This window comes from Urocampus carinirostris, chromosome 13, assembly GCF_059441175.1.
Source record: "Urocampus carinirostris isolate Australia breed hairy pipefish chromosome 13, RoL_Ucar_1.0, whole genome shotgun sequence".
NCBI classification, from domain to species: Eukaryota; Metazoa; Chordata; class Actinopteri; order Syngnathiformes; family Syngnathidae; genus Urocampus; species Urocampus carinirostris.
The window spans coordinates 16,208,063-16,232,139 of NC_142361.1; the positions used below are offsets into that span (position 1 = coordinate 16,208,063).

Sequence of the window (24,077 nt, forward strand, 5' to 3'; positions counted from 1 at the left end):
GCCACTTGTCCTTCAGCTGAAGCTGCACTCCAACACCAAACTTTTCATTTTGCTTTGTGTTGTTTTAGCTGTCAAAGACCGATGCTCGGAGTAAGAATAGTGCCTGAACAAGAACAATTCAGAGAAAGCCTTCCAGATAGTAAAAGATCTCAAACAGGCAAAAGGCAGCAGCATTCAGGATAATGCAGGGAATAACCTAACTGAAGAAAAAGAAACAATGAATTGATGGACACAAAACTGCTCCAAACTCTACAACCACTCGACACAGAGAGACTTTGAAGTCCTTAAGAATTATGGCCCAGAGGACAGTTACGACTTGCTCATCCTCATGAAAGGGGTAGAGGCAGCAATTTACTTAATGAAGAACGGAAAGTCTACAGGAATCAACAACAATCCATCAGAACTCATGTGAAATGGTGGTGAGCAAACTGCATGGACAAAATAGCTTGTAATTATGCTACCAAAGAAAGGAAACCTTAAACTATGCTCCAACTACGGAACCATCAGCCTTGCAAGTTAAGTTATGCTAAAGGTCCTACTGAACAGACTGATACCACAGGCTGAAAACATCCTAGCCAAAGAACACGCAGGTTTCAGGGAGGGAAGGTGCACAACAGAACAGATTTTTAATCTGTGCATCCTATGTGAGAAGTTTCAACAACACCAGAGAAACTTCTATCACGTTTTTGTTGATTTCAAGAAGGTGTTTGACAGAGTATAGCAAGCCGCCATATGGGCCACCATGCGGAAGTACAACTTGGGTGAGAATCTAGTGCAGAACATTGAACAACTGTGTACCAAGGCCAACAGTGTCAGAGACCAGAACAAGCACTCGGATCCAATAGCGTCAGTTTTATAGTTTATTTGGACAAGGGTCGGTGGAGCAGGCTTGAGACGTCGGCTCTTGGTGGCAGAAAGCCTCTTTGGACGGAATGGCAGCTCCGTGGTGAAACGCGTGACGAGCAACGTAGCAGGTAAGTCGGTGGCCGGGGCGGGAGAGTAGATCGTAAACTTGTAACAGAAAAGGGTCAGGCAACGAGAAGCAGGCTTGGAATAGACAAAGGGATCGTGGGTACCTTCAATGTTGGAGGCTCACTCATGGAAACGAGGAGTACACTCGAACGTCCATCTCTGGACGCTGACAGCTTAAGTAGAAAGCTTCCACCAATCAGGAAGCGCAATCCAGCACGCCAGCTGATAACCTCAGGTGGCTCCAGTTAGGTAATCACGACAAACAGTGCAGTACTTATCAATGGTAACATTTAAGCGTGGTTTCGAACCCCAGTTGGTGTGAGACAAAGCTAAATTTTCTCTCCAACTTTATTTAACATATTCCTGGAGAGGATCATGTCCGTAGCTCTGGAGCAACATGAAGGTACAGTCAGTATTGGGGGACACAACATCACTAACCTCCGTTTTGCTGATGATATTGCTAGACGACAAACAGGATCCCAGAAATCTGGTCAATGGCCTGGACACAACATCCACCCAGTACTGGATGGAAATCAGCACAGAAAAAACAAAAGTATTAACCAAAAATCCCCAAGGTATCACCACAAAAATCACAATAAACCACAGAGAGCTAGAACCTGTCACCAAATTTAAATACCTAGGAGCTGTGATATCAGAAGAGGGGTCAAAGCCAGAAATAATCGCGAGGATAGCTCAAACCAATTACAATTGTCAGACTTAAACCCATCTGGAGGGACAAGAACACAGCAGTGAAATCAAAGATCAGATGCATGTAAGCGCTGGCTACTTCCATCTTCTTCTACGCTTACGAGACATGGACTCTCACAGCAAACCTGGAAAAGAAAATTCAGGCCTTGGAGATGCCATGCTACAGAACACTTCAAGGCATCAGCTACTTTGCCCATGTGACAAACAAAACGGTGCGCAACACTATCAGAGTACTATCATTAGACCCTACAAACAACTGTTGTCAACTGTGCGCAGATGGAAACTTCAGTGGTATGGTCACGTCAAGAGATCATCAGGACTGACCTAGGTAATACTCCAGGGCACAGTCCAAGGGGCCAAGAGGAGAGGAAGACTGAAAAAGAACTGGGCTGACAACATTAAGGAACGGACTAGTGCCAACTTTGCCATGACCCAAGAACAAGCCAGCGACCGTCAAAAGTGGGGAAGGCCGTCAAGAGTTGCGTCGTCATTGTTGCCCCAACGACCCATGTGGTTGAGGGATCCCTTAACCGTGGGCATTAGGTGTATAAAAACAAAACGTGTTTTCTATTCCACATAAGCATATTTGCATTTCATGAAAGTTTTAGAGTTTTAGTATAACTCACTCCCACCTGACCTCTGGAATTCTGCCACCCTGGCTATCTCCCAATCTAGACTCAGAACCCATTTTTTCAGACTTGCCTATCCATGGTTCCCCTTTTTTGGCTGTTCTTTGTTTTTTTTTGTTTTTTTGTTTTTTACACTTCTTTTTTGTTTTTATTTTGTGGTTGTTATATACTCCGTGTACAGCAACCTTGGGTGTCCTAAAAGGCAATTGAAAATAAAATCTATTGTTGTTATTATTATTATCACCTTCCTGTGTGGAGTTTGCATGTTCTCCACGTGTTTGCGTGGGTTTCCTCCGGGCATTCCGGTTTCCTCCCACATTCCAAAAAGGTTAATTGGCTGGTCGAAATTGTCCCTAGGTGTGAATGAGCGAGTGTGTTGTCTGTCTTTGTGTGCCCTGCGACTGGCTGGCAACCAGTTCAGGGTGTGCCGTGCCCACTGCCCGAAGAGAGCTGGGATGGGCTCCAGCACCCCGTGACCCTACTGAGGATAAGCGGTGCAGATAATAGATGGATGGATTATTGTTATCATCACTATTATTATTATCATTATTATTGTTGTTATTTTAACCATTTAAATATTTTGCAAGTTCTCGGTGTAGTATATAAATGACATACCCAGTATATTGCATGTGCATTTGATTGTTTTTCCAATATTTATTTTGTCCACATAAAGTATCCACAGTTCACACACACCCACTTACACAAACACGCCAGAAGTAGTGTTTACAGTACGTCATAGGACCAATGAGCGACATTACATGCGGCCAATCAAAACACGAACTCAAATCAGTGCTTGTTCAATCACATACAGGAAAAGAGCATTTAGCCCCGCCCCACCCGCAGACGTCGATAAAGAACGTCATCCTTCATACATATATGTTAGCTTTAGCCGACGTTAGCTTATCGTTTACAACTGTCTTTGTCGTCCGACTGAGTCCACTTGACACCGCTCCCAAACATGACTTTGAAAACTACAAGCCAGTATGGAGACGAGCAAAGCGGGGAACTCGGTGGCTAAATTTGATTCAGTGCTCCGTGGCTAGCGGCCGATGGACGAAGGAGGCTAGCTAACGTTTGAAGAGTGCTGCGCCTATCACGACAAGCCCGGCTCGGCTCCTTCATCGCAACCTGCCCTTTTATCCTCACCTACGACTCACTCTGACACATTCATAAGCTTCATCAGTAGTAAGTAAGAAACCGTCGTTAAAACATACAAAAATGTGATAACTGTCAGTGAACAACATCTTAATTGGTGTCAGTTTCATCCTGGGGTTTAATTAGCCAATATTAATACCACCTTGTCCTGTCAAATTCAAGCCTCCATTGAATGGTTCAGAAAACATCGTCGTTTTGTTGAATAGGGTTGTCAAATCCTTTTAAGGACCACAGCTAGTGGTATGTATTCGTCTACACACATTATCTTTTAAAAAGCAACCGTTTAGTTCATGGCCACGTTTATAAGGCCTCTTATGTATTCGTTTGTGGTATCGTTTGTGTTCTCTATCACCTTACGTTTATAAGTGCCAAAGGTAATTGGTTAGCATGGCATCGTTGATTAGCTTTCTTGACAGCTAGCTTTACACAATATTTTAAACGACACATAATTTGGCACACCACCAATTTGATTGGTTACAAATTGGCATACATCTAAAATGAGCCTTCCAAGGCGGGGAACATATAAGGACTTATCACTCCCATAATGTCTATTGAAAGCAATGTATTCATACCCATGGTGATTGTCGATTACTTCTACTTAAAGGGGCACTGCGTACTATTTGACCACTAGATTATTGTGTTGTGCACCCGAAAACGAGTGCTACAACACACAAGGAAAATGACAAACTCCGTAGACTCAAAGTGGCAAAACCGCACCATTTTTCTCATATATTTTTTTGGCCAGTCTTTCACAAGTTTTTTTTTTTCTTTTTCTTTTTTTGTATTTTTAGTTGCCTTAGCAGTAAGACGGCAGCCTTTTTTGTCAGCTCCCTCAAGGTGGGCCTCATGTAAAGTGATAACAAAAGTATTCAGATAAAAGCATGTTTTTAATAATAGTTCATATATTTTTGCTTATTATTAAAAATCAGTACTTTTTTTCCTCCTAGTTACGTTTTTTTTTCCACAATAGGCGCTAAATAATACACAAGGTCACTTTAACAATGCTACTTTGTCTAGCTCGGAGTAGTAAACTGAAACACACGGAAGAGCCAATAAAAAAAAATGAAGTTGGATAGATAGATAGATACTTTATTCATTCCCGTAGGCCATATTCACACTTATAGCAGTATCCTTGTGTTGAAAATAAAATAATAAAGTAAAGTTAGTTACAAGCTGAGGGCCAGATTGATCGAATGTTGAACATTTTTAAAACGACACACATATCATCTAGTATTCCTAATTGAACCTATATAAATGATATAGCAAATATTTCAAATTGGTCAGATTCATAAATAAATCGTTTTGGATGCCTTGACACAATAATCTTCAATTTTCAATTGACAAAAAAATATTTTTATACTTTACTAAAATTCTCTTAACCTTAAAATTAAATTAAAGAAGTTGGTATTATTCAGGCACCCTCAGTACCCTATATTTTAGCAAAAGTTCAGCGATAAGAAATAACAGCAATTTTCTATCATTCACTAAACCAAAATAAAGTACATGGATAAGTAGCGCGTAGTGAAAACCAGTGCACAATAATTCTTAGTGTATGATTCATTAATGAATCAGGATCATCTCAGCAGCTAAAGAAAACCTTTTTGGGGGTTGGATGTGTCGTGCAGGCATTGACGTTGTCGTATGTGGTCTTATTGTTAAAGAAAAATGTCATCATTCAATAAAGGACCACTTTGAAGCAATCCAATGTAGCTATATCAAATATGCCTTAATCGGGTTTTAAAATATGATATACATTTTGTTTTTATGTTATTGACTTTCATAACAAAGCCCTAAACAGGTACAATTTTTCTTTTTTTGGGGGGACTCTGTTACTCTGTATATACAAATTATAATAATGCGTTTTTTGAGGCACATTTATTGGTGTTGAGATGCTTTCCCCTACCTTATTTTCAGTATTAGGCTGGTATGTAGTCCTTAGCAGTTGATCACGTGATGACTGTAACCACTGCCTTTATCTCAGAATTTCCTGTAATCGCTTTCTGCATCAAATAGGGAAATTGCCAATTTGGTGGTCTATTGACCACCCTTCACTAATTTCTTGCCTGTCTGTTGGACCTTAACTGAAATTTTCAGAAATGCTGCTCTTTGCTTTAAATCTGATCGGGTATCAGCCATTGGCTAACTGTCGACATTGCCCAACTGTCGCCATTGCCACAATCTTAGTGGCTTGAAATGGGTTGACCATGTGTGTGTTAAATAGGAACGTTGTAGGAACTTATCGTTCGTTTTGAATACATGTTGTTGTTAGCTATTCACTTGCTTGTTTTAAATGGTCACAATTCTTCTCTTTACCCTTTTAATAACACAATAATTGTTTTTCATTTGTCACCATAGTTATTAGAGATGGCATCACATACAAAATTTTCCTACATCATTTGATGTTTAGGACATCACAACACATTTTGATTTGTTGTCGACGCAGATAATGTTCACCAAATATAGATGTATAGTTTACCATAGGAAATCTCGACAGTTTATCAGCTTTTTAGACATCAGATAAAATGACAAGTAACTCAACTGGTCCAAAAGACAGATTCACTGCTGTTCCCTATGCTCTAAAAGATTTGTGTCTAGCTGCATTTGGTGTTCCTGATATTGCTGTTCTGACAAAGTGCTGCTCTTCCAGGAAATTGAATTCATCTGATGGAACCTATGATGAGTCATCAACCATAGCAGACATTTAAGATATCCCGTTCAAGTCCTCTTTACTTGTAAACGCACTGAATATGTGATTGATTTGAGTATATTTTACGTGTCTAACACAGATGTAAAGTTGGGTCATGTCCAATATTCAGGATCGTTAACATAATGTACTTCTAATGGCAATAAACATTAGTGAGCCTTGAACTCGGGGGCCAAGAGCATGTTGGTGTGGTTGTCTGTGTTTGATAGGCTGATCCCAGACAGTGTGCATCCCATCAGCAGATAACTGCTAAATTGACTTAGCTCATTAAAGAGCCCTGCTTGTTTGAACGCACGACCCTTTTTAAGCCTGGTCACATGACTTTCAATCAAACTTTGCCTTTCATGTCACCTAACAATGCGTGCAAGGGCATAGTTGTCAAATCTTAACGATGAGTAATTCATTTCTGATATTTACACATGCTGTGACCACTTCAAATAAATCTGGATAATCCCTCTCGGTTGCCCCTCTAACATGCGTATCTATGGGGACATCTGCCTGCTATGACATTTCTTATGTCAGTCGATTTAACAAGTTAACTTTGTTGAGTGTGATCAGGTGAAAGAGTAGCCTAATCTTATGACGTTTAGGGTTTTGGACTGTTGCTGTGTTCATAATTTGTCTTATTTGAGGCAAATGGTCTCCCTCATTTTGCACATCGTGGAGTAAATTTATTACCAACTTTATTTTATACAGCACACAGTTTGGAATGTAATTCCATAATATAAATGGAGAGGATGACTCAACATCCATGTTTTTCTTTCAAGTACCGTGGAACCTCGGTTCTCGACCAAAATCCGTTCCAGAACCCTGTTCGAAAAGCGATTTGTTCGAACATCGAAATCATTTTTCCCATTACAAATGATGTAAATCGTTTTAATCCGTTCCAACACCCTGAATGTTTATCTTTGTTTACCTTTAAGACACAAATAACATAAACATAAATGTAACCCAGGCTAATCGTGCGTTCGCGTTATCGTAATCTTCCGTACAAAAGATTACGCTAACATTAACGTGTAAAAATAATAAAATGAAAAAGGATAAAGAAAAGAATTATGACTAGGATTTTTTACCTTTGTGGTGGTCAGCAGAAGGCGCAGGTGGCCGGTGGAGAGCGATGGAGGAGGAAAGAAAATTATTGTTTGGAAGGAGAGTCCCCTTCCATAAAAACTTCAGGGAGCTCTTCTGTCTGAGGGGTGCTCACACGTTCAAATCTCTTTGCTACGGATGACTCGGCTACAGGATGTTCTTTTCTCTTAAAATATCTATCCAATGACACTTGCTTTTGCCTTCTTTTTAGCACTTTTCGGAAGTGGTTCATGACAGTGTCGTTAAAGTCATTGATGACTCTGGTGGCTGCAGCTTCATTGGGGTGGTGGAGTTCGACGAAATTCTGTAACTCGGCCCATTTGCTACACATTTGTTTAATCTCGGACGTTCCCTAGTGTAGTGGACGTGCAATTGCACCTGAGAAAATGAAAAGGAGTAAAAAAATAAATAAATGTGTGAAACATCCACCCCTACAGTAAGCCATAGCTGTCGTACCGGCCTTCGAACTCTGATTTTTGTTCGAACTACGAAGCAAGAATTTCTCAAATTTTTTGTTCGGACTCCGATTTGTTTGAACTCTGAGTCGTTCAAAAACCGAGGTTTCACTGTACATCTGTATTTACATTGTTATTCCTCTTTATGTTTACATTCACCTCAGCCCATCTAGCTAGCCTTTGCTAGCCCAAAACCTCAAACTCGGGCGTCAGGAATGCATGGCTCATGAGACAGATATGGCTCCTCTCATGAATACATCTCCCTCAGAGATAAAATACAGAAAAATATAGTGTGTCTATATCATTCCGATTTCAGTTTATGCTAAGCGAAAGCAACACAGTAACAGCATGGTTCAGCTGAAGATTTATTGGGCTTAGTCCTAACTACAGTTTAGTCTCTATGTTACACCAACAGACCACGCTGCGGCTGTAGGTCTCTCTGGAATGCTGTATATTAAAGCTCATTAAACAATAAATGTTCACTGTTGAGACACTTTATTTTCTAAACACACAAACTGTAAACATCTGAAAACGCCAGTCAAGCACCTAGAGCAATTTGATGGGGTGAGCTGCGACATAGCTGTAGTTACAGTCGTATCTTTCTCGTTTGCAGTAATTTGTGACATTATTGCAAAAAAACTCTGCTCACATCTTATTTTAAACCATTATTTATGAGAAAAGTGAGCCTTAACAAACGTAAGTAATAGCGGGTGGGAGACAAATTTAAAATGTTTGTAGATATGGGGCACAGTATTATTTTATCAAATCATCAAACCTCACATAGTGAAATAAAATGAGCTAAAGATTTTCCGTTTGTCTGGTGAGCACTTTTGGTGGTTTTATTGATTATTGTCTTAAAGTATATGGTATTGTTCTTAAAAAAAAACAAAAAACAAATCTAAATATTTTGCTTTTATAGCTCTTTGAGTCAAATGGATTCCTGGTACCTGCTCTAATACTTAAATTGTACTTTGTAATCTCTTTTCCTTTTCCCAATTATGCACAGAACGTGTAGTCTTCCTCCCCACAATCATGCAGATACAGTCGTGGTCAAAAGTTTACATGCACTTGTGAAGAACATAATGTCATGGCTCTCTTGAGTTTCCAGTTATTTTTACAACTCTACACAATACAACATATTTTTCTCTAATGGAGTGATTGGAACGGGTAGTTCTTTGTCACAAAAAAACATAAGGTTTGGTTCTTTTGACTTTTTTATGGGTTAACAGAAAAACTGATCCTTTGGCCATTTTCACTTCAATTAGGCACTTTTGGTAGCCATCTGCTAGCTTCTGGTTGAATTTTTGACCACTCTTCTTGACAGAATTGGTGCAGTTTAGTTAAATTTGATGGCTTTATGACATTGTTTCATCAGCATTGTCCACAAGTTCTCAATGGGGTTTAAGTCAGGACTCTGGGAAGGCCATTTTAAAACCTTAATTTTAACCTGATTTAGCCATTCCATTACCACTTGTGATGTGTGTTTGGGGTCATTGTCATGTTGGATCACTCAACTGCGCCCAAGACCCAATCTTCGGGCTGATGACTTTAGATTTTTAGATTATCTTGAATAATTTGAAGGTAATCCCCTTTCTTATCCCATTTACTCTCTGTAAAGCACCAGTTCCATTGGCAGCATAACAGCCTCATAGCACAGCTGCTTACTGTAGTTGCAAGACCTGTTGCGACACATTATCGATACACATATAAGGTGCACTATATTATAAGGCGAGTAATCAGGTTTTGAAAAAATTGAAGGCATTTATATGCGCCCTATAGTGCGAAAAATTCTGTACTATTTTTGTCACATTTTTTGTTTACAATTTGGGTATCCCTTTAAAATGATGGAACACACTTCTTCACAACTAATTGGATTAATTAGATTGAAAACAGTCATACCTCACCTTTTATGTTTTTTTAATGATTGTTTTTTTTAAATACTATTTCCTTATCTCTTCTTCAGGTAGCTGTGGGTCTCTGCTGAGCAGAGCCATGGGTGCTTTCCTGGACAAGCCTAAAACTGAGAAGTACAATGCCCACGGTGAAGGAAACGGCATCCGCTATGGGCTGAGCTCCATGCAGGGCTGGCGCGTGGAAATGGAAGACGCTCACACAGCCACACTGGGACTCCCTGTACCTGGACTGACAGACTGGTCCTTTTTTGCAGTCTACGATGGCCATGCGGGCTCCAAGGTTGCAAACTACTGCTCCAAGCACCTTCTGGAACACATAATCAGTGCCAGCTTCGGGACTGGAGGACAGCAGGGCTCCCTGGCTGGTTCAGAGAGCACCATAGACACACCTTTGGCAGAGGCGGCCCCCTCAGTGGAGACTATAAAATCCGGCATTCGGGCAGGTTTCCTGAAGATTGACGAGCACATGCGCAGCTTCTCTGACCTTCGGAATGGCATGGACCGAAGTGGCTCAACGGCCGTTGGCGTTCTCCTGTCGCCTGAGCATTTCTTTTTTATGAACTGCGGTGACTCTCGTGCTGTTTTGTACCGAAATTCCCAAGTGTGCTTCTCCACTCACGACCATAAGCCTTGTAACCCACGAGAGAGGGAACGCATCCAGAATGCCGGTGGATCTGTTATGATCCAGAGGGTGAACGGGTCGCTGGCCGTCTCCAGAGCCTTGGGTGACTATGATTACAAGTGTGTTGTTGGCAGAGGCCCCACTGAGCAGCTAGTGAGCCCCGAGCCAGAGGTTTACGAGATGGTTAGGACTCCCGAGCAGGATCAGTTTGTGATCCTAGCGTGCGACGGAATCTGGGACGTCATGTCAAATGAGGAGCTGTGCCAATTTGTCAAGTCTAGGCTTGAAGTAACTGACAACTTGGAGAGAGTCTGCAATGAAGTGGTGGACACTTGCCTGCACAAGGTTTGTTCAGAACTGCAATATATTGGCTGAATCAGACTGACACTGCTTTCACCCCTCTCAATTGTTTTTCTCTCGTTTTCCTCTTTTCTCCCATCCGCCTCAGGGGAGCCGGGATAACATGAGTGTTGTGTTGGTGTGTTTACCCAACACTCCCAAAGTATCTGAGGAAGCTGTTAAGAGAGATGCAGAAATTAACCAGTACTTGGAGTCTCGCGTGGAAGGTGAGAATGAAGGACCATCTTGTATGCTTCTCAAACGTTTGTGTTCTTACTCTAATTAACAGTTCTGGTCTTGCCACATTCTAATCCTAGTAAATGGCACTGCAGTGACCTCTTTTTCCATTAGAGCAAATTTCCTGTTGCTTCCCTTTAACATCCTTTTCTATTCTCTGCTCATATATGTCAGACATTATTTTATCTCTGCTCCTCCATTGGACTAATCATTTTGCTTCTTTTTGGAGCCATTCCGTCTTTTAATTTTCATAGTTTGTTTATAAGTACTTCTTCCCGGCAACAAGAGCTCTCTAGCTGCTTGATATTATGGGCAACTCCTACACATAGCCAAAAGGAATTATTGGATTCTTGCAGTGAAGTAATTTATTTTTGTGTGCTAATGTAAATGTTGGGCTTTTGAGACATTCATCATTGAAAGGACAGGAAATTTTTAGAAGAACATAGCAATAGAAATTGGCTTTAGTCGGCTTACTTACCGTAAATTCAGGACTATAGAGCGCACCTGATTATAAGCCGCACCCACCACATTTTAAGAGGATAACCGCTTTTGTACTTACACAAGGCGCACCTGTATATAAGCCGCATGCGCCCACATTAAAACATGTAACACAGTCACGAATTTAACCCAAACCCGACTTTGAGTCCCGCGATTGTAACTGAATATAAAGTACACAGTCCAAAACCCACAGCCGGCAAAATGAACGGAAAATGATACCGGTACTTAAGGTTCAATGCAGACCTGCACAGTCCGGGTCCTGTTGAAAATAATCCAAGGAAAAAAAAATTATATTTCCAAAGGTAAGGGTGGGAAAAATATATATCCACAATTGTCCGCTGCGTCCACAAACACGTCTCACCTTTACTCCACTTCCAGTCAGCCCCCGTTGTTTTCGCCCTTTCTTTTTGATTCGCCCGTGGAAAACCAGAATAAGTCCATCAGAACAAGTCTCTAAAATAAATACATTACAAAAATATACAGTTGCAAATACATAATATACATGGTTACACATATTTACAAAGAAAGATGGTACACCGAGAGAGTTTTCAAAGCTTTAATATTAATATTATAACTTTCATCCCAAACCGTGCCTGTGAAGGGTAGCAAAACGCTACTAGCAACACGCTCGCAACACAGTAAACTGCTCTGTTAAAATAACATACCGTACTTGTAATAATCACGGTAAACTGTCCTCATCTTCCTCCTTATAACTGTCGTCATCAAAGTCGTCTTCCCCAGTATGGGAAAGAGACTGTCATATAGACGTTGTCCCACGCTCCCTTATTTAAAAACACGCTAGCAACACGCTCGCAAAGTAGAGTTTACGTGCAGTAGCTCTGTTTCCTTCTTTATTGGACTGCTCGATTGCATTTAGCTTGAAAGCTGTGTCATGTGCCTTTCTTTTTGCAATTTGCATGGTGAGGATATTTCTACGCTAATTTAATTTGTGCACAAGCTAAGACATTGCAGTCTTCCTCGGCGCATATATTCCACCGGTCTAAATCTTACCTTTTGTACTCGAGCGCCGCTGGCGGCTGTTAGAAAAATTACATAAATTGGCCGCAGGGTTGAACGTTTGGGAAAAAAGTAGCGGCTTATAGTCCGGAATTTACGGTTAATGATCATTTTCCTTGACACTGTGCCTATTCTGCAGCACCGTCGACTTGTGCTTAGAAAGGCTGTCTCAACAATGGGACATAGTTTTGATTCGCTCCTTTTTTAGCCTATGTTCGTTGAAGACGGTCTAAATTCATAATCTCCGACATGTTCACGGTTCTTTCCCAGTATTGGGCTACAAGCGGGATCTTCTGACTTGTAACACTATTTACGCTCCTTGCTTCTAGCGATGCTTTCACGGCCGGCCAATGAGGGCTTTCCTGACCTAGCCACCGTAATGAGAAACCTTTCAACTGATGGCAGCATGCCAGCTCTGCCACCAGGGGGAGGCCTTGCCAGCAAGTAAGTCGTTTGAACCGTTTAAATGTTGTCAATTCCTTAGTAGCACACATTTATAATAATAATAATAATAATAATAATTTCCTTGTATTGTCATTCTGTGTAACAATGTACACAGAACGAAATGTCGATTGCATCTGACCCGATGCAGCCGCAGCCAAGAGAGGGCGCCGCCGACCACTTTTTAAGTCTTAGGAATGACTCGGCCGGGGCGCGTGTATGTCCCCTTCAAATGTTGGCACAAGTTGTCTGTTACTAATTCATGTTGACCTTTTACATTTGTTAAGCCTTGGGCATACAAAAATAAAACTTAGTTCTTCCTTGCCAGCAAATGAAACATTTTAAACTTTTAGGAGTTTTCTATATTAAAACATGACTTAAAAAAAAGAAGTAATCGTTCATATGTGACACTAGTTTTTGCCTTTCATTTTTTGATTCAGTTCCACTGTTCTTGTTTCAGACAAAGCATTATCGAAGCAGTGTACAACAGTCTAAGTCCATACAGAGAAGAAGAAGGGGTCAGTATACGCCGCGCTATTCAAGATTTTGTAGCTTCTTCATCGTTTGACGAGCCAAAATGATTGCTACGCATGCGCGTTACAATCAGGGGCCCGTTCCGCTATGAATGGCACTGTTAATGTTTGTGTGCCTGGTTGTGAAAGGCATGTTTGAAGTGCGTTGTTGTCACTTTTAACAGTCTGTTCAGAGCCTCCATTGTTCACTATTGTAATTGTTGGCCATGTTAAATATGGGCATTTTTTAGGGTACTTGGGGGACTAGACCAGTATCCTGTACTGGAATTGATTTCCAGTGTACTTGCAGGGAAAATGTCACTTTTTGACCTTGAAACACTTGAAATTATGGAAATTACTTGTCACATTAAACTCACGTGCTCTGAATTGTTATGGTCCACAGTTTTGCCATTCTGCACATTTTTGTAGTTGTTTCTGCATAATCACAAACAAGACAAAGAAGGCCAATTGTCTTCCCTTTTTAAAAGATTGAATGCGATGAAATTGTGCTGTATATTTAATATTTTAGACTTATGAAGGTCAAAACAATAAGTTTCATCATCCAGAAAAATAAAGCCAGAGAACATAAGAGCTTTTTGAAACTAATGGTTCCCTAGCTTTACATGAAAAGCGAGAGTGGGTTCAGTTCAAACAAAATGGAAACAAACTGAGTGGGTTTATACTGCATGAAGACACGCTTAATTCCAATTAATGCCCATATCGATCATTTTTAGATGTACATCTTAAACCGGACATATTCCTCTGCTGTTCCTTACCAAGTTGATTGAACTAAACAGATTATAGTTTTAATAGTGAAAACACTACTAAATCACACATTTTAGGGTGAGATGAGCCTTTCGGTTGCTGCATTGACATTTTTGGCCTAAAGGGGTGTGGCTGCCTTTTTTGAAAATATCATCTTCTAGGTCAAGCTTTAAAGTCAAACTGAATTGATATAGCACAAACATTTATGCACAGATGGTCAGTTATTTAATAAGGATTGTTTTGAGTCAATTTTATTTAAATAGTTTTACACCTAAGAACCCCTTCACGTTCTTTAGAATGTGTAACATTACATTTAAATCAACAATTGTGTTAAGGTCACATCATTATAAAGATCATTCTCTAGGTCAAATGATCATAACTTAGGCACCTATTTAGTAAATAATAGCAGACGTTGAATCCTCATGGAATTTCATTAAGCAAAACAATTTAGTTGGGTTCAAGTGATAAGGTAACAAAGGCAGAAGGCCACTGTTCAAATTTATTAAAAATTTACCTCTACAATTATATCGAATAGCTTACCATAAATTCTGGTTTACACGGCTCACTTGATAAAAAGCCGCGTATGCAAGTTTAAGAAAAAAACTGAACCTTTTGTAAAAGCTGCAGTCTTAAACAGACATAAAAATCATGTACATGTTTTACATGTAAAAAAAATCAGAAGTAACAAATTGTGCTGTGAATTAACCACTGCTTTGCTGACTCTGTCCACAGCTGTTGATTTTAATCAACTAGCGCAGCAGTCAATATTCAGTAAACAGTAATTAACATAGACGCATGAGTGCGACAAAAGTCTTTAAACAGAAATGCTTGGAATCTTTCTAAATAGCAGTCTTGGCTGATTTAATATTGTACTGTGACAGCAAGTGACTAATATATTATATTATATTAATATAATAGTATATATTTTTGTATTGGGCCGAAAACTTGACGTCATATTGTATTAGGCTCTGACCAGTCCATGATAGTTATCGTTTACCCCTCCTTAGCTATGACAAGTGTTGCCATTTATATATATATTTTTTAATAGAAATGCACTGTCTTTGCTGTCAATGACGGTATAAGTGCAATAATACTTAGCAGCAGCAATTAAAAATTACAATGTATTTCACCAAAAATATATTTTCAGTTTTGTGCAATAGTACATTTTTTTCTCAGTTTTATTTTGCAACAACCAAAAAAGAGAAAAATTGCAAAAATGTTTTCACATATATACTTATATGTGATAGTAGCAATACTTAATCTCCTCTATTACTTTTGCCATGTGCGCAAGCGATGGGAGAGAGATAAGTTGCATGGCACAACAAGTTTACAGGCTGTTGTGATTGTACGGGCTTCTAAATAGATGATCTGAACGTGGTATGGAACCTAGGTAAACCTTATTCATAAAGTTTTATTAAATACCCCTAGTGGTTTGGGGGAAAATTGCATTCTTTATATTGCTTTTTTGGCCTTTTCAGCATGTGGAAGGTTCATTTTCACCTGAGTCACACTCAGAACCATGTGCACGTTTCCCAACAGATCAGTTTAAAGTAGGAATTTTAGTCAGTACAGTATATGAAGTTTTGTTTTGAGGTTTTTGTCGACCTACTGCACACATGTTAATACCAATTTTATTAATATTGACTGTTGCAGTAGTTGATTGAGATTGACTGCTATTCACAAACAAATGTCTTGTGACACAATGTGTTACTTTTCTAATACGCCTCCATGCTAATTCTGCCCAAATTTCAGTATTATGGCATAGTGACAGTGGTAATCTTGTTTTGTCCATTCATGTACGTCACTAATTAGGTAGAGGCATTTGGTAACCAAAGGGAGTGAGGTGCTCGCGCTGTTTACCCACGCTACATTGAATTTCTTCACTTTGACATTTAGAGCAGAAATAAATAAATAAATGTATTTGTTTTTTAATTAAAATGTTGGATTCCCTTGTCCACACCAGTTCTAACCCATCTGCTAGGTGTCAGTGGACGAAGCAGGGAGTGCCACAGCGGCAAAAATAAAATGCATTCTCAGCCGCAGTGTTTAAATTGTAGAAAACATTTTAGCAGCTTGTAGTCTGGAATTTACTGAACTAAAAAAACTTGACGCTTGAACTATGCAGTGTACATACAGAAGGAGTAATTAAGGAGGTGTCTAACTGTATTCACCTTCTGATTAACGCAGCCCTCCTGTTTCATTTGGTAAGTGAAGACACGTAGTTATCTCCCTTAAACCTTGCTTCCTCTTTTTCCTCTGACTTATTCTCACCTCCACGCATACGACCTCACTCACGCAGCCTGGCAGGCATGTCGACCAGCCGCCTCTTCTGTCAACTCCCCTACTCTCATCCGTGTCCACTCAGCGCTAGCATGCAGAGGTGCATCTTATCTGTCCAGAATGGACTTTCCCCCATAATTCGCGCCGTCCTTTTGTCCCGTGCCCTCAGACATGCATGCTCTGTCCCTCCCTCCTCGTGGTGGGCTTTTCATCTGTACGCACGCATACAACAGCAAAACTGGTCCTTGTCTCTCTCGCTTCCAGTCAACAAGAATGTTTCTCCATTCAAGCTCTTCTGAAGAGGACTGAAAGTGTGACCCTCTCTCGTGACCGTTGATTTTGTGTTCAGGTTGCTCGCTGGAAGCGTCATTAGTTTCTTGCCAAAGTCATAACTTTTCCTTCGTTTGTACCTAATATGACTGGGTTCTCTTCTTTTTTTCCTCCTCTCTTGGTGTCTGTCCTCCACCAGAGCGGTGCCAACTTGGAGTGTCACTGGTAGAAGTTCCTGATCTACCTGGAGGACTTTAAAAGGACAAAATGTTGAAGGAATGAATCCCCCCCCCCACCACCACGCTATACAAACTCAACACTGCCCTATAACAGCCAGAGAGAGCATTTGTTTTGCATTTACAGTATGTCACAATAGTGAGTACACTCCTCAAGATTTTATTATAATGTTTAATAGAATATCACTGAAGAAATGTCCAATTGACACAATGAAAAGAAGTATGTAAACAAAGGCCATGGCTTACTGGAAAGATATCCTGTGGTCTGATGAGACACAGATTAATTTATTTGGCTGTGAATTATGTGCGGCGGCAACCAGGTGAGGAGTACAAACATGTTTGTGTCGTGTCTAAAGTCAAGCATGGTGTTGGGAATGTCATAGTTTGGGGCTGCATGAGTGTAACTGTGGTTGGGGAGTTGCATTTTATGAAGAAAAACAAGAACTCAAGCATGTACTGTGAAATACTGGAGCAAGGAACAATCCCCTCCCTCCAGAAACTGGGTCGCAGGGCAATGTTCCAGCCTGACAATGACCCCAAATACACCTCTAAGATGACCAAGGCTTTTTAAAGGGACTAAGTGTAAAGGGGATGAATTGGCCAATAATGTCCACAGATCTAAATCCAATAGAGTTTCTTTGGGGCATCCTCAAGTGGAAGGTGGAAAAGCACAACATCTTGAAAATCCTCCAGCTCAGTCATGTTGTCATGGAGGAAGTGGAAGAGCATTCCGGTGGCAATTTGTGAGGCTCTTGTGAAATCCATGGCCAGGAGGTTTAAAGAGGTTCTGCAAAATCATCGTGGCCACACAAAGTATTGAACTTCAGGAACTATAATTAAGGGTGTGCTCACTTTTGTTACCAGGATTCTAGCTACTAATATTTATATTTCCATTTTTTTGTGAGGGGAAAATGAATGTACCCAGCTTCGGTATATAAGCTTTACAGAGATTATGTTTCATTGTGTCAAAGTGATGTTTATTCACTTTTGTTCAATTAAACATTATGATGAAATCTCTGCAGAAATGAGAGTGGTGGAAAACAAATCTTTGCTAGAAACGACTTGCTTTTTTTGACATATTCAGGCTGGCTTAAGTCCCAACAAGCCAAATCTGGGATGTGGGCTGTATGTTTTGACACCCCTGCTTTACAATTTCTCCACTGCAAATTTACCCAAATATTATACCAGTGGTTGAATTTGGGAAGAATAAAGCAAAGGCGTTCATAAACGCACACTTCTTTTCTGCCACCTAACCAACCATGATCTCCTTTTCCCTTCATTTCTTGAGGACAAATAAAAAAAAAAAAAAAAAAAATCAAACCTCACATGTGGGAGGCCAAAGAACCTGAACACTCCAAGATCCTGACCAAACTTCCCTTGCTTTTAAGCATTATTTGCCTGATAAGCATGTCATTGAGGTTTGAATCTCAATGATGTTTTTATAGTTTTTGTTTTCTTAGCCACCAAGTCCAAAGACTGCCACTCCTGAACACTAGGGGATGCCCACAGGTGGGGGTGTCAATACAAAACTAACCTATAAACTCATGGACGTGTGGTGAAACATTCGTATTCATTTTTTTTGCACGTGCTTCCGGAACTTGTCACTTCACAGGACTTGCTTTATTTTCAAATTGTACAGTGACTGACTCAAGTAATTTATATATTTTCAATTCCTAATGTTATACAAAGACAGATGTATATTTTGAGTTTTTTCTCTCCAAACTAAGCCTATTTGTGCACATAAAAATTGGTGTTTTTGACCACAAACGTGATGTTCCAAAGAAGGAAACGAGACATCCAGCCTCACCTTTTACACACAACACTCATCCTGCTTGTGCTGCCACTTCCCTTTTGTAGTTTTTGAAATAAAGTTTGTTTTAATGATCATAAAGCACATCCGGATGGGGGTCACGCTACAGAATGAAATTGTTTACGGAAAGTATTTGAAAATACTTTCGCTTTAAGCCTTGATGCTTCTCTTTTAACTTATTGTATGTGTGCGTGTTTGACATATTCAAAGTTACCTCATAGCACAGTGGTGGGCAAACGTTTTGGTTGGGGGGCACATTGGATTAAAAAGAACTTGGAGGAAGGCAAACAAGTACTGATTAGATGTTTTTTGTTTTTGTTTTGGTCGCTAGCAATACAGTCTCAATATCTGATACCTTTGCAATACATGAGGAAAAAAGTTGCAGTATCCAACTTCTCATTGTTGCTATTTCGAAAACTCATTTTTTACCGGTTTCGTAAATATTCCATGAACAAAATGATAAAAATTGAAAGAAGTCTCTTAGCAGCAACAATGCATTTTTGAATAAATTTGGACATTTACATTATAGATTTCATATTTTAATATACTGTAGAACATTCAATTGGCTTTGAAACAGTATGCTTTAAAGCAAAGTAAAAACGCTGTCCCTTTTGCTAAGCACTAAATATGATATTAAATATTGCAAAATGCAATCAGAAAAACAAGTCCCCACCCCCTCCTTTAAATTTGATAAATATTTTGACAGAATATTAATTATATTTAATGGCAAAGTTAAGAAAAATCTAATTGGCTATTTAAATGTTGGACAGTGGGGAAAAGAGTGTCTCCAAATCCCATTTGATGGGTGCTTATTTCTTTTTTTTTTTTTTTTTTTTTTTTTTTTTTTTTTTTTTTTTTTTTAACATTTTATACATATTCTATTTTTAACATTTGGAAGGCCAGATTGAAAAGCCTTATGGGCTGCATTTGGCCGGCGGGCCGTAGTTTGCCCACCCCTGTCATAACATGTTTGGTTTTGCTCAAACCAACGCAGGGTCGTAATGAGAATCAATTTTCAACTTGTAACCAGTAATGTTTTTTTACATTTGGACTACGTAAAACATTCCCAAAAATGTGCTTAAGTGCTGTCATGTTGTCGCCCAAAGAAAAACACATTTCTAAACGTTCTACTTGTCATTTGAACTGTTTCTAATTTTTTAGTAAGGTTTTTAAATACAGGAGTATTAAGGAAACACTTTTTATTAGACATGTGTTCAAGCTTTTTTAAAGTAAGTATTTGAAATTTATTTCGAGTTGATATAATAGCTTACTGGTGAAATATTACAGATGTGAAAACAATTGTTCACACTCCCGGTCTCGGATGAATTTCTGTTTTATTCAGATAAAGTTGTAACAACAGTTAATACAAATGTAGCACAAAATACAAGTTGCTTTTTACGTTTTTGTTTTTTAACAAATGGATCGCCATTAGGATGGGTAAGAAATAGTCCCAAATGCATGCTTGTGTATTAAAAAACGTTATTCAGGGGATAAATCCAGTCCTTTTGCTGCTGCCTTCTACTTTGGGACACTTTATGATAAAAGAAAAGTTTACAGTTCGCAATTGTTCTGGGTGTGCAACACTGATTTTATCACTGAGTCTTGTACAAGATGTCGTGACCATATGCATAAATAAAAGATTTTTGAACCTTTAGTATTGCAGTTTTTTTTTTTCTGTTACACTAACACAAAAATATAATACTGTCTTCAGCACACATGAGATATTTCCACGAGTTTCCTATTTTTAGTTAGGGTTCATTTTTCACTGTTTCAATGACTCTGCATTGTTGTATTGTTTATTAATTTCAGTTAGAAATAGTAGAATTTCCTGTTTTTGTTTTCATTTCTGTGTTGAAACCACAAAATAAAATGACCCAAATTCCACCTGTCGCAGTGTGCAACTGCTTGTGCATGTTGTGCTCGTAGGCTATTCTCTCTGCACAGGGACTGAGTGTTGATGCAGTCCTCCTCTACAGGAAGTAGACAAGTACTAAGCAGGTAAATAATCGTCTTGAGTTCTTCTACATTGCAATGCATTAGAACTACAGTATATTAAAGCTGTTTGGATGAAAGTGAGTTTTCGAAACCACAGTGTGTAATATTTAACCACTACATTGCACTGTGTTGTCTGGTGGACGTGAAGACAGGTGCCTCAGAGTGGCAGCAGGGTGCTGGACAAACATGACGGTGACCTAAGTGCGGATTCCACTGTGTAAAAGGAGTACACATTTTTAGACCTACATTATATATATATATATATATATATATATATATATATATATATATATAAATGAACATTGGTATAATAGTTCATGTATATTTGCCTAGTAGTTAAATCTTTTTTTTTTTTTAATGGAATTTGGTTTTTGTACCACTCGGAGACACTAAATATTACACACTGTCTCTTTTTTTACTATCAGAATCATAAGCATTAAATGATCATATTTGATGTTTTATTAAAATCATCAATTCATACCAGCACAAGGGAAACTTTGTTCATGGAACACAGACCTCTACCAAGCAAAGTACCCACCGGAATTTGTTGAAAGACAAATGCAGCCGGGACTTTTTAATACTCAAAGAAAAACCTGTGGTGTCTGAATTTTTTTCTTCCAGTCATACTTTGGATGATGGATGTCCAAGTATGTCTTTGTATTGTCATTTTCATACAAAATACGCTTGATGTGCTAATATTTTCACTTGCGATACTGGCTTTTAGAAAAAAAGAAACAGTGGTGCATACAAACCAGTGACGTGAAGTCAGAGGAAGCAAAATATTAAATGTTTATATTTATGCAGAGTTACATTTCTCATTCGAATGCGAAATTCCCGCTGATTTAGAATTATATTAATATGGTTAGTTTGTATTACTGTGTTGATCAACTGCAGATGCAAAGTGAGACACGCACTCCCCATGCCAGAGAGTAATCGTGAGACCAAGGATTCTGATTTGGCATGCACCTAATCCTCAGTAGAATTGGTGATTTGTATTTGCAAGCTAACAGCAAGTCAACCCTATCTAGTATTTGTATTCTTGCATGGACCTTTTTCATAGTAGAGGTATAGAGAAATTTCCTTTAAATTACATTCATTTGGTTGAGAATCTCATTCAGTAGTTATGTTTAGGCCAATAAGTGATGCTCACGATTCCCCACCCTAATAAGTTCCTACAAGAGCCTCTTTTGTCACTATTATAAAGAAGATTCTCAATTCTCACAACATAATGTATTTTCAACTTCATCAATTGTTCAGTTCATTGATATGAATAATGATTGATCAGTCCAAAAGAAAATTAGACACACAAATAATTAATGCATGAGGTTTGAGTCTAACAAACTACAATTTATTTACATGGCAATGAAGATTAAATCAAAAGAAATAAAGCAGCTGAAGTGGAGAGGATTGTTGGGGGACAGTATGGCATGCTGCCCCTCCCCTCCACAGTAAAGGCTGTCCCTTTCTTGACTCCATTGTGCCTTTTTTCAGTGGATGGAGAGAAAAAAAGGTTAAATGGGCAAACCCGGCCTCGTGGCTGGGTTTCGCCAAGCTTCCTGGCCGATGAGCCAAGGCCTTCTTTATCCCCATGGTCCCTGGGGGCAAATCCCAGCATCAGACCCCACTCGAGCCAACCGTCCTGGAAGAGCAGGCGTGAAGACAAGAAGAGGAGGGATGTTCGCGCCTCTTTTAAGTCGTGCTGATGTCACTGGAGGCGTGTCCTGTTACCGGTTGGAGTTTCTGTTGATGCTTTTATAATAAAGCTCTCCAATTTCTTGATTATAATGATGGTTGATAATAGGCAAAATGTTATTTGGACACACAATGAAATAAATCTCTGGCCCAAAACTGACACATGTATACAGATCATTGATCTTTTGAACACACTTAGAGGTTCAGCTGGAGAGTCTGGTCATTTCATATAGATGAAGGGCCCTGGTGTGCACTCAAGGAAAAAGAAAGGTATTGGGGCCGAAATGTGGGTCTTTGCAGGTGTTGGGAAAGGAACCTGTGGCAGTTCAGTCCTTTACAGATGATAACCTATCTATATATATACTTTTAACAGAATCAGCACATATAGTTTATAGAAAACTAAACATTTGTTTCTGTGACACGGTTTATATTGCTGTCTCGCGCTGTCAAATGGTGAATAATATTTAAATTTTTTTGTAAATTAAATTGCCTCACCAGACTCAAACCGTATGTCACTAGCATAAACATATTCACTCAATTTTATGATAAGGGAGCCCAAACTATGCTAGAATATTCAGATTCACTGTGTATTCGTGAAAATTTAGCATTTAAAAATGGCCAAAACCTGAGAAAAATTTACAAAGCTTGATATTGGGAACTACTGATCCTGCCATATGTAGAAAAAAAATACACGGTGTGCCAAAATAATGTATACTGTACATATTTTAGCAGTTAAACAACTTCTGTTTTTTATTTTAATAGACTTAACCTATTAAATGGGCAGCATGGCGGCGCAGTGGTTACCGTGTGTGCGGCACAGTTCTGAGGTCATGAGATCGAACCTTCCTGTGTGGAGTTTACATGTTCTTCCCGTGCTTGCGTGGGTTTTCTCCGGGCACTCCGGTTTCCCACATTCCAAAAACATGCATGTCAGGTTAATTGGATGGTCCAAATTGTCCCTAGGTGTGAATGAGCGAGCGAGTTGTCTGTCTCTGTGTGCCCTGCGACTGGCTGGTAACCATTTCAGGGTGTCCCCTGCCCACTGCCCGAAGATGGCTGAAATGGGCTCCAGCACCCCCCGCGACCCTAATGAGGATAAGCTGTGCAGATAATGGATAGGTGGATGGAACCAATTAAATAAAACCGTGGCAGCCAGACTTGACTTTGAAGAAAGGAAAGAAAATGCTACTTGAAGAATGAAAAGGCAGATCATTCTGATTCAATTTCTTTATTAATTCAAGTGAATCAAGTGATGGTGTTAGTGGTTATTTTGTTGAAGTCCCTAAATTGTCAACTCCCATCTACTGTAAATATCCTTCAAAGTTGTCAGTTCAATGGGTCCAGTCTATATTAAGTAATGCTAAAATGTGTTCATATTTTTGGGACACATGTGTATATACTGTACTTAAATATATGCCATATACTGTAAAGAAACAAATAACGCAGCACCGGAATATATGACATAAATGCAATTCATTCATTTAGTTATGCATTTTACCACTTGTTGTGTCATATGTTTCGGTAATCATTTTTTGTCGTGTACTTTGTCTCAACAAAGAGATTATTCAAATGATCGAGTGGGTCAAACTAGCTGAACTTTTCACCTATTGATTGATCAGTCAGTAAGAAAGGCATTGTAGTTGATACGGTACACTTGTTGATCAACACATAGGTGAAAAGCTCGTTTGAATAACATTTTGTTGTGAAAAAGTAAACACGGAAATAACTGACAAAATAC

At 39.3% G+C, this 24,077-nt stretch overlaps 1 protein-coding gene across 5 annotated transcripts; it reads left to right on the forward strand.

The window, feature by feature from the left end:
* The first annotated feature begins 3,148 nt into the window (after window positions 1-3,148).
* ppm1ba (protein phosphatase, Mg2+/Mn2+ dependent, 1Ba) lies at window positions 3,149-20,306 on the forward strand. 5 transcript variants are annotated; one of them, XM_088350774.1, is made up of 7 exons: window positions 3,149-3,494; window positions 9,676-10,592; window positions 10,696-10,813; window positions 12,668-12,782; window positions 13,240-13,297; window positions 16,244-16,260; window positions 16,806-20,306. In XM_088350774.1, coding segments are annotated over exons 2-7 (1,197 nt in total). In that variant the 5' UTR covers window positions 3,149-3,494; window positions 9,676-9,704; the 3' UTR covers window positions 16,807-20,306. The 5 variants fall into 5 exon arrangements, with proteins under 5 accessions (XP_088206900.1, XP_088206898.1, XP_088206899.1 ...); XM_088350772.1 differs by lacking the exon at window positions 16,244-16,260; XM_088350773.1 differs by lacking the exon at window positions 16,806-20,306 and having other exon boundaries at window positions 16,244-16,279.
* Window positions 20,307-24,077: the final 3,771 nt, after the last annotated feature.

What these genes read in the sequence shown, in the direction of transcription:
- ppm1ba (XM_088350770.1), top strand. Translation starts at nt 9,705, where the DNA reads ATGGGTGCTTTCCTGGACAAGCCTAAAACTGAGAAGTACAATGCCCAC. An exon ending in CTTGGAGTCTCGCGTGGAAG is followed by an intron (nt 10,814 to 12,667) that starts GTGAGAATGAAG and finishes CCTTGCTTCTAG; the next exon opens with CGATGCTTTCACGGCCGGCC. An exon ending in GGGGGAGGCCTTGCCAGCAA is followed by an intron (nt 12,783 to 13,239) that starts GTAAGTCGTTTG and finishes TTCTTGTTTCAG; the next exon opens with ACAAAGCATTATCGAAGCAG.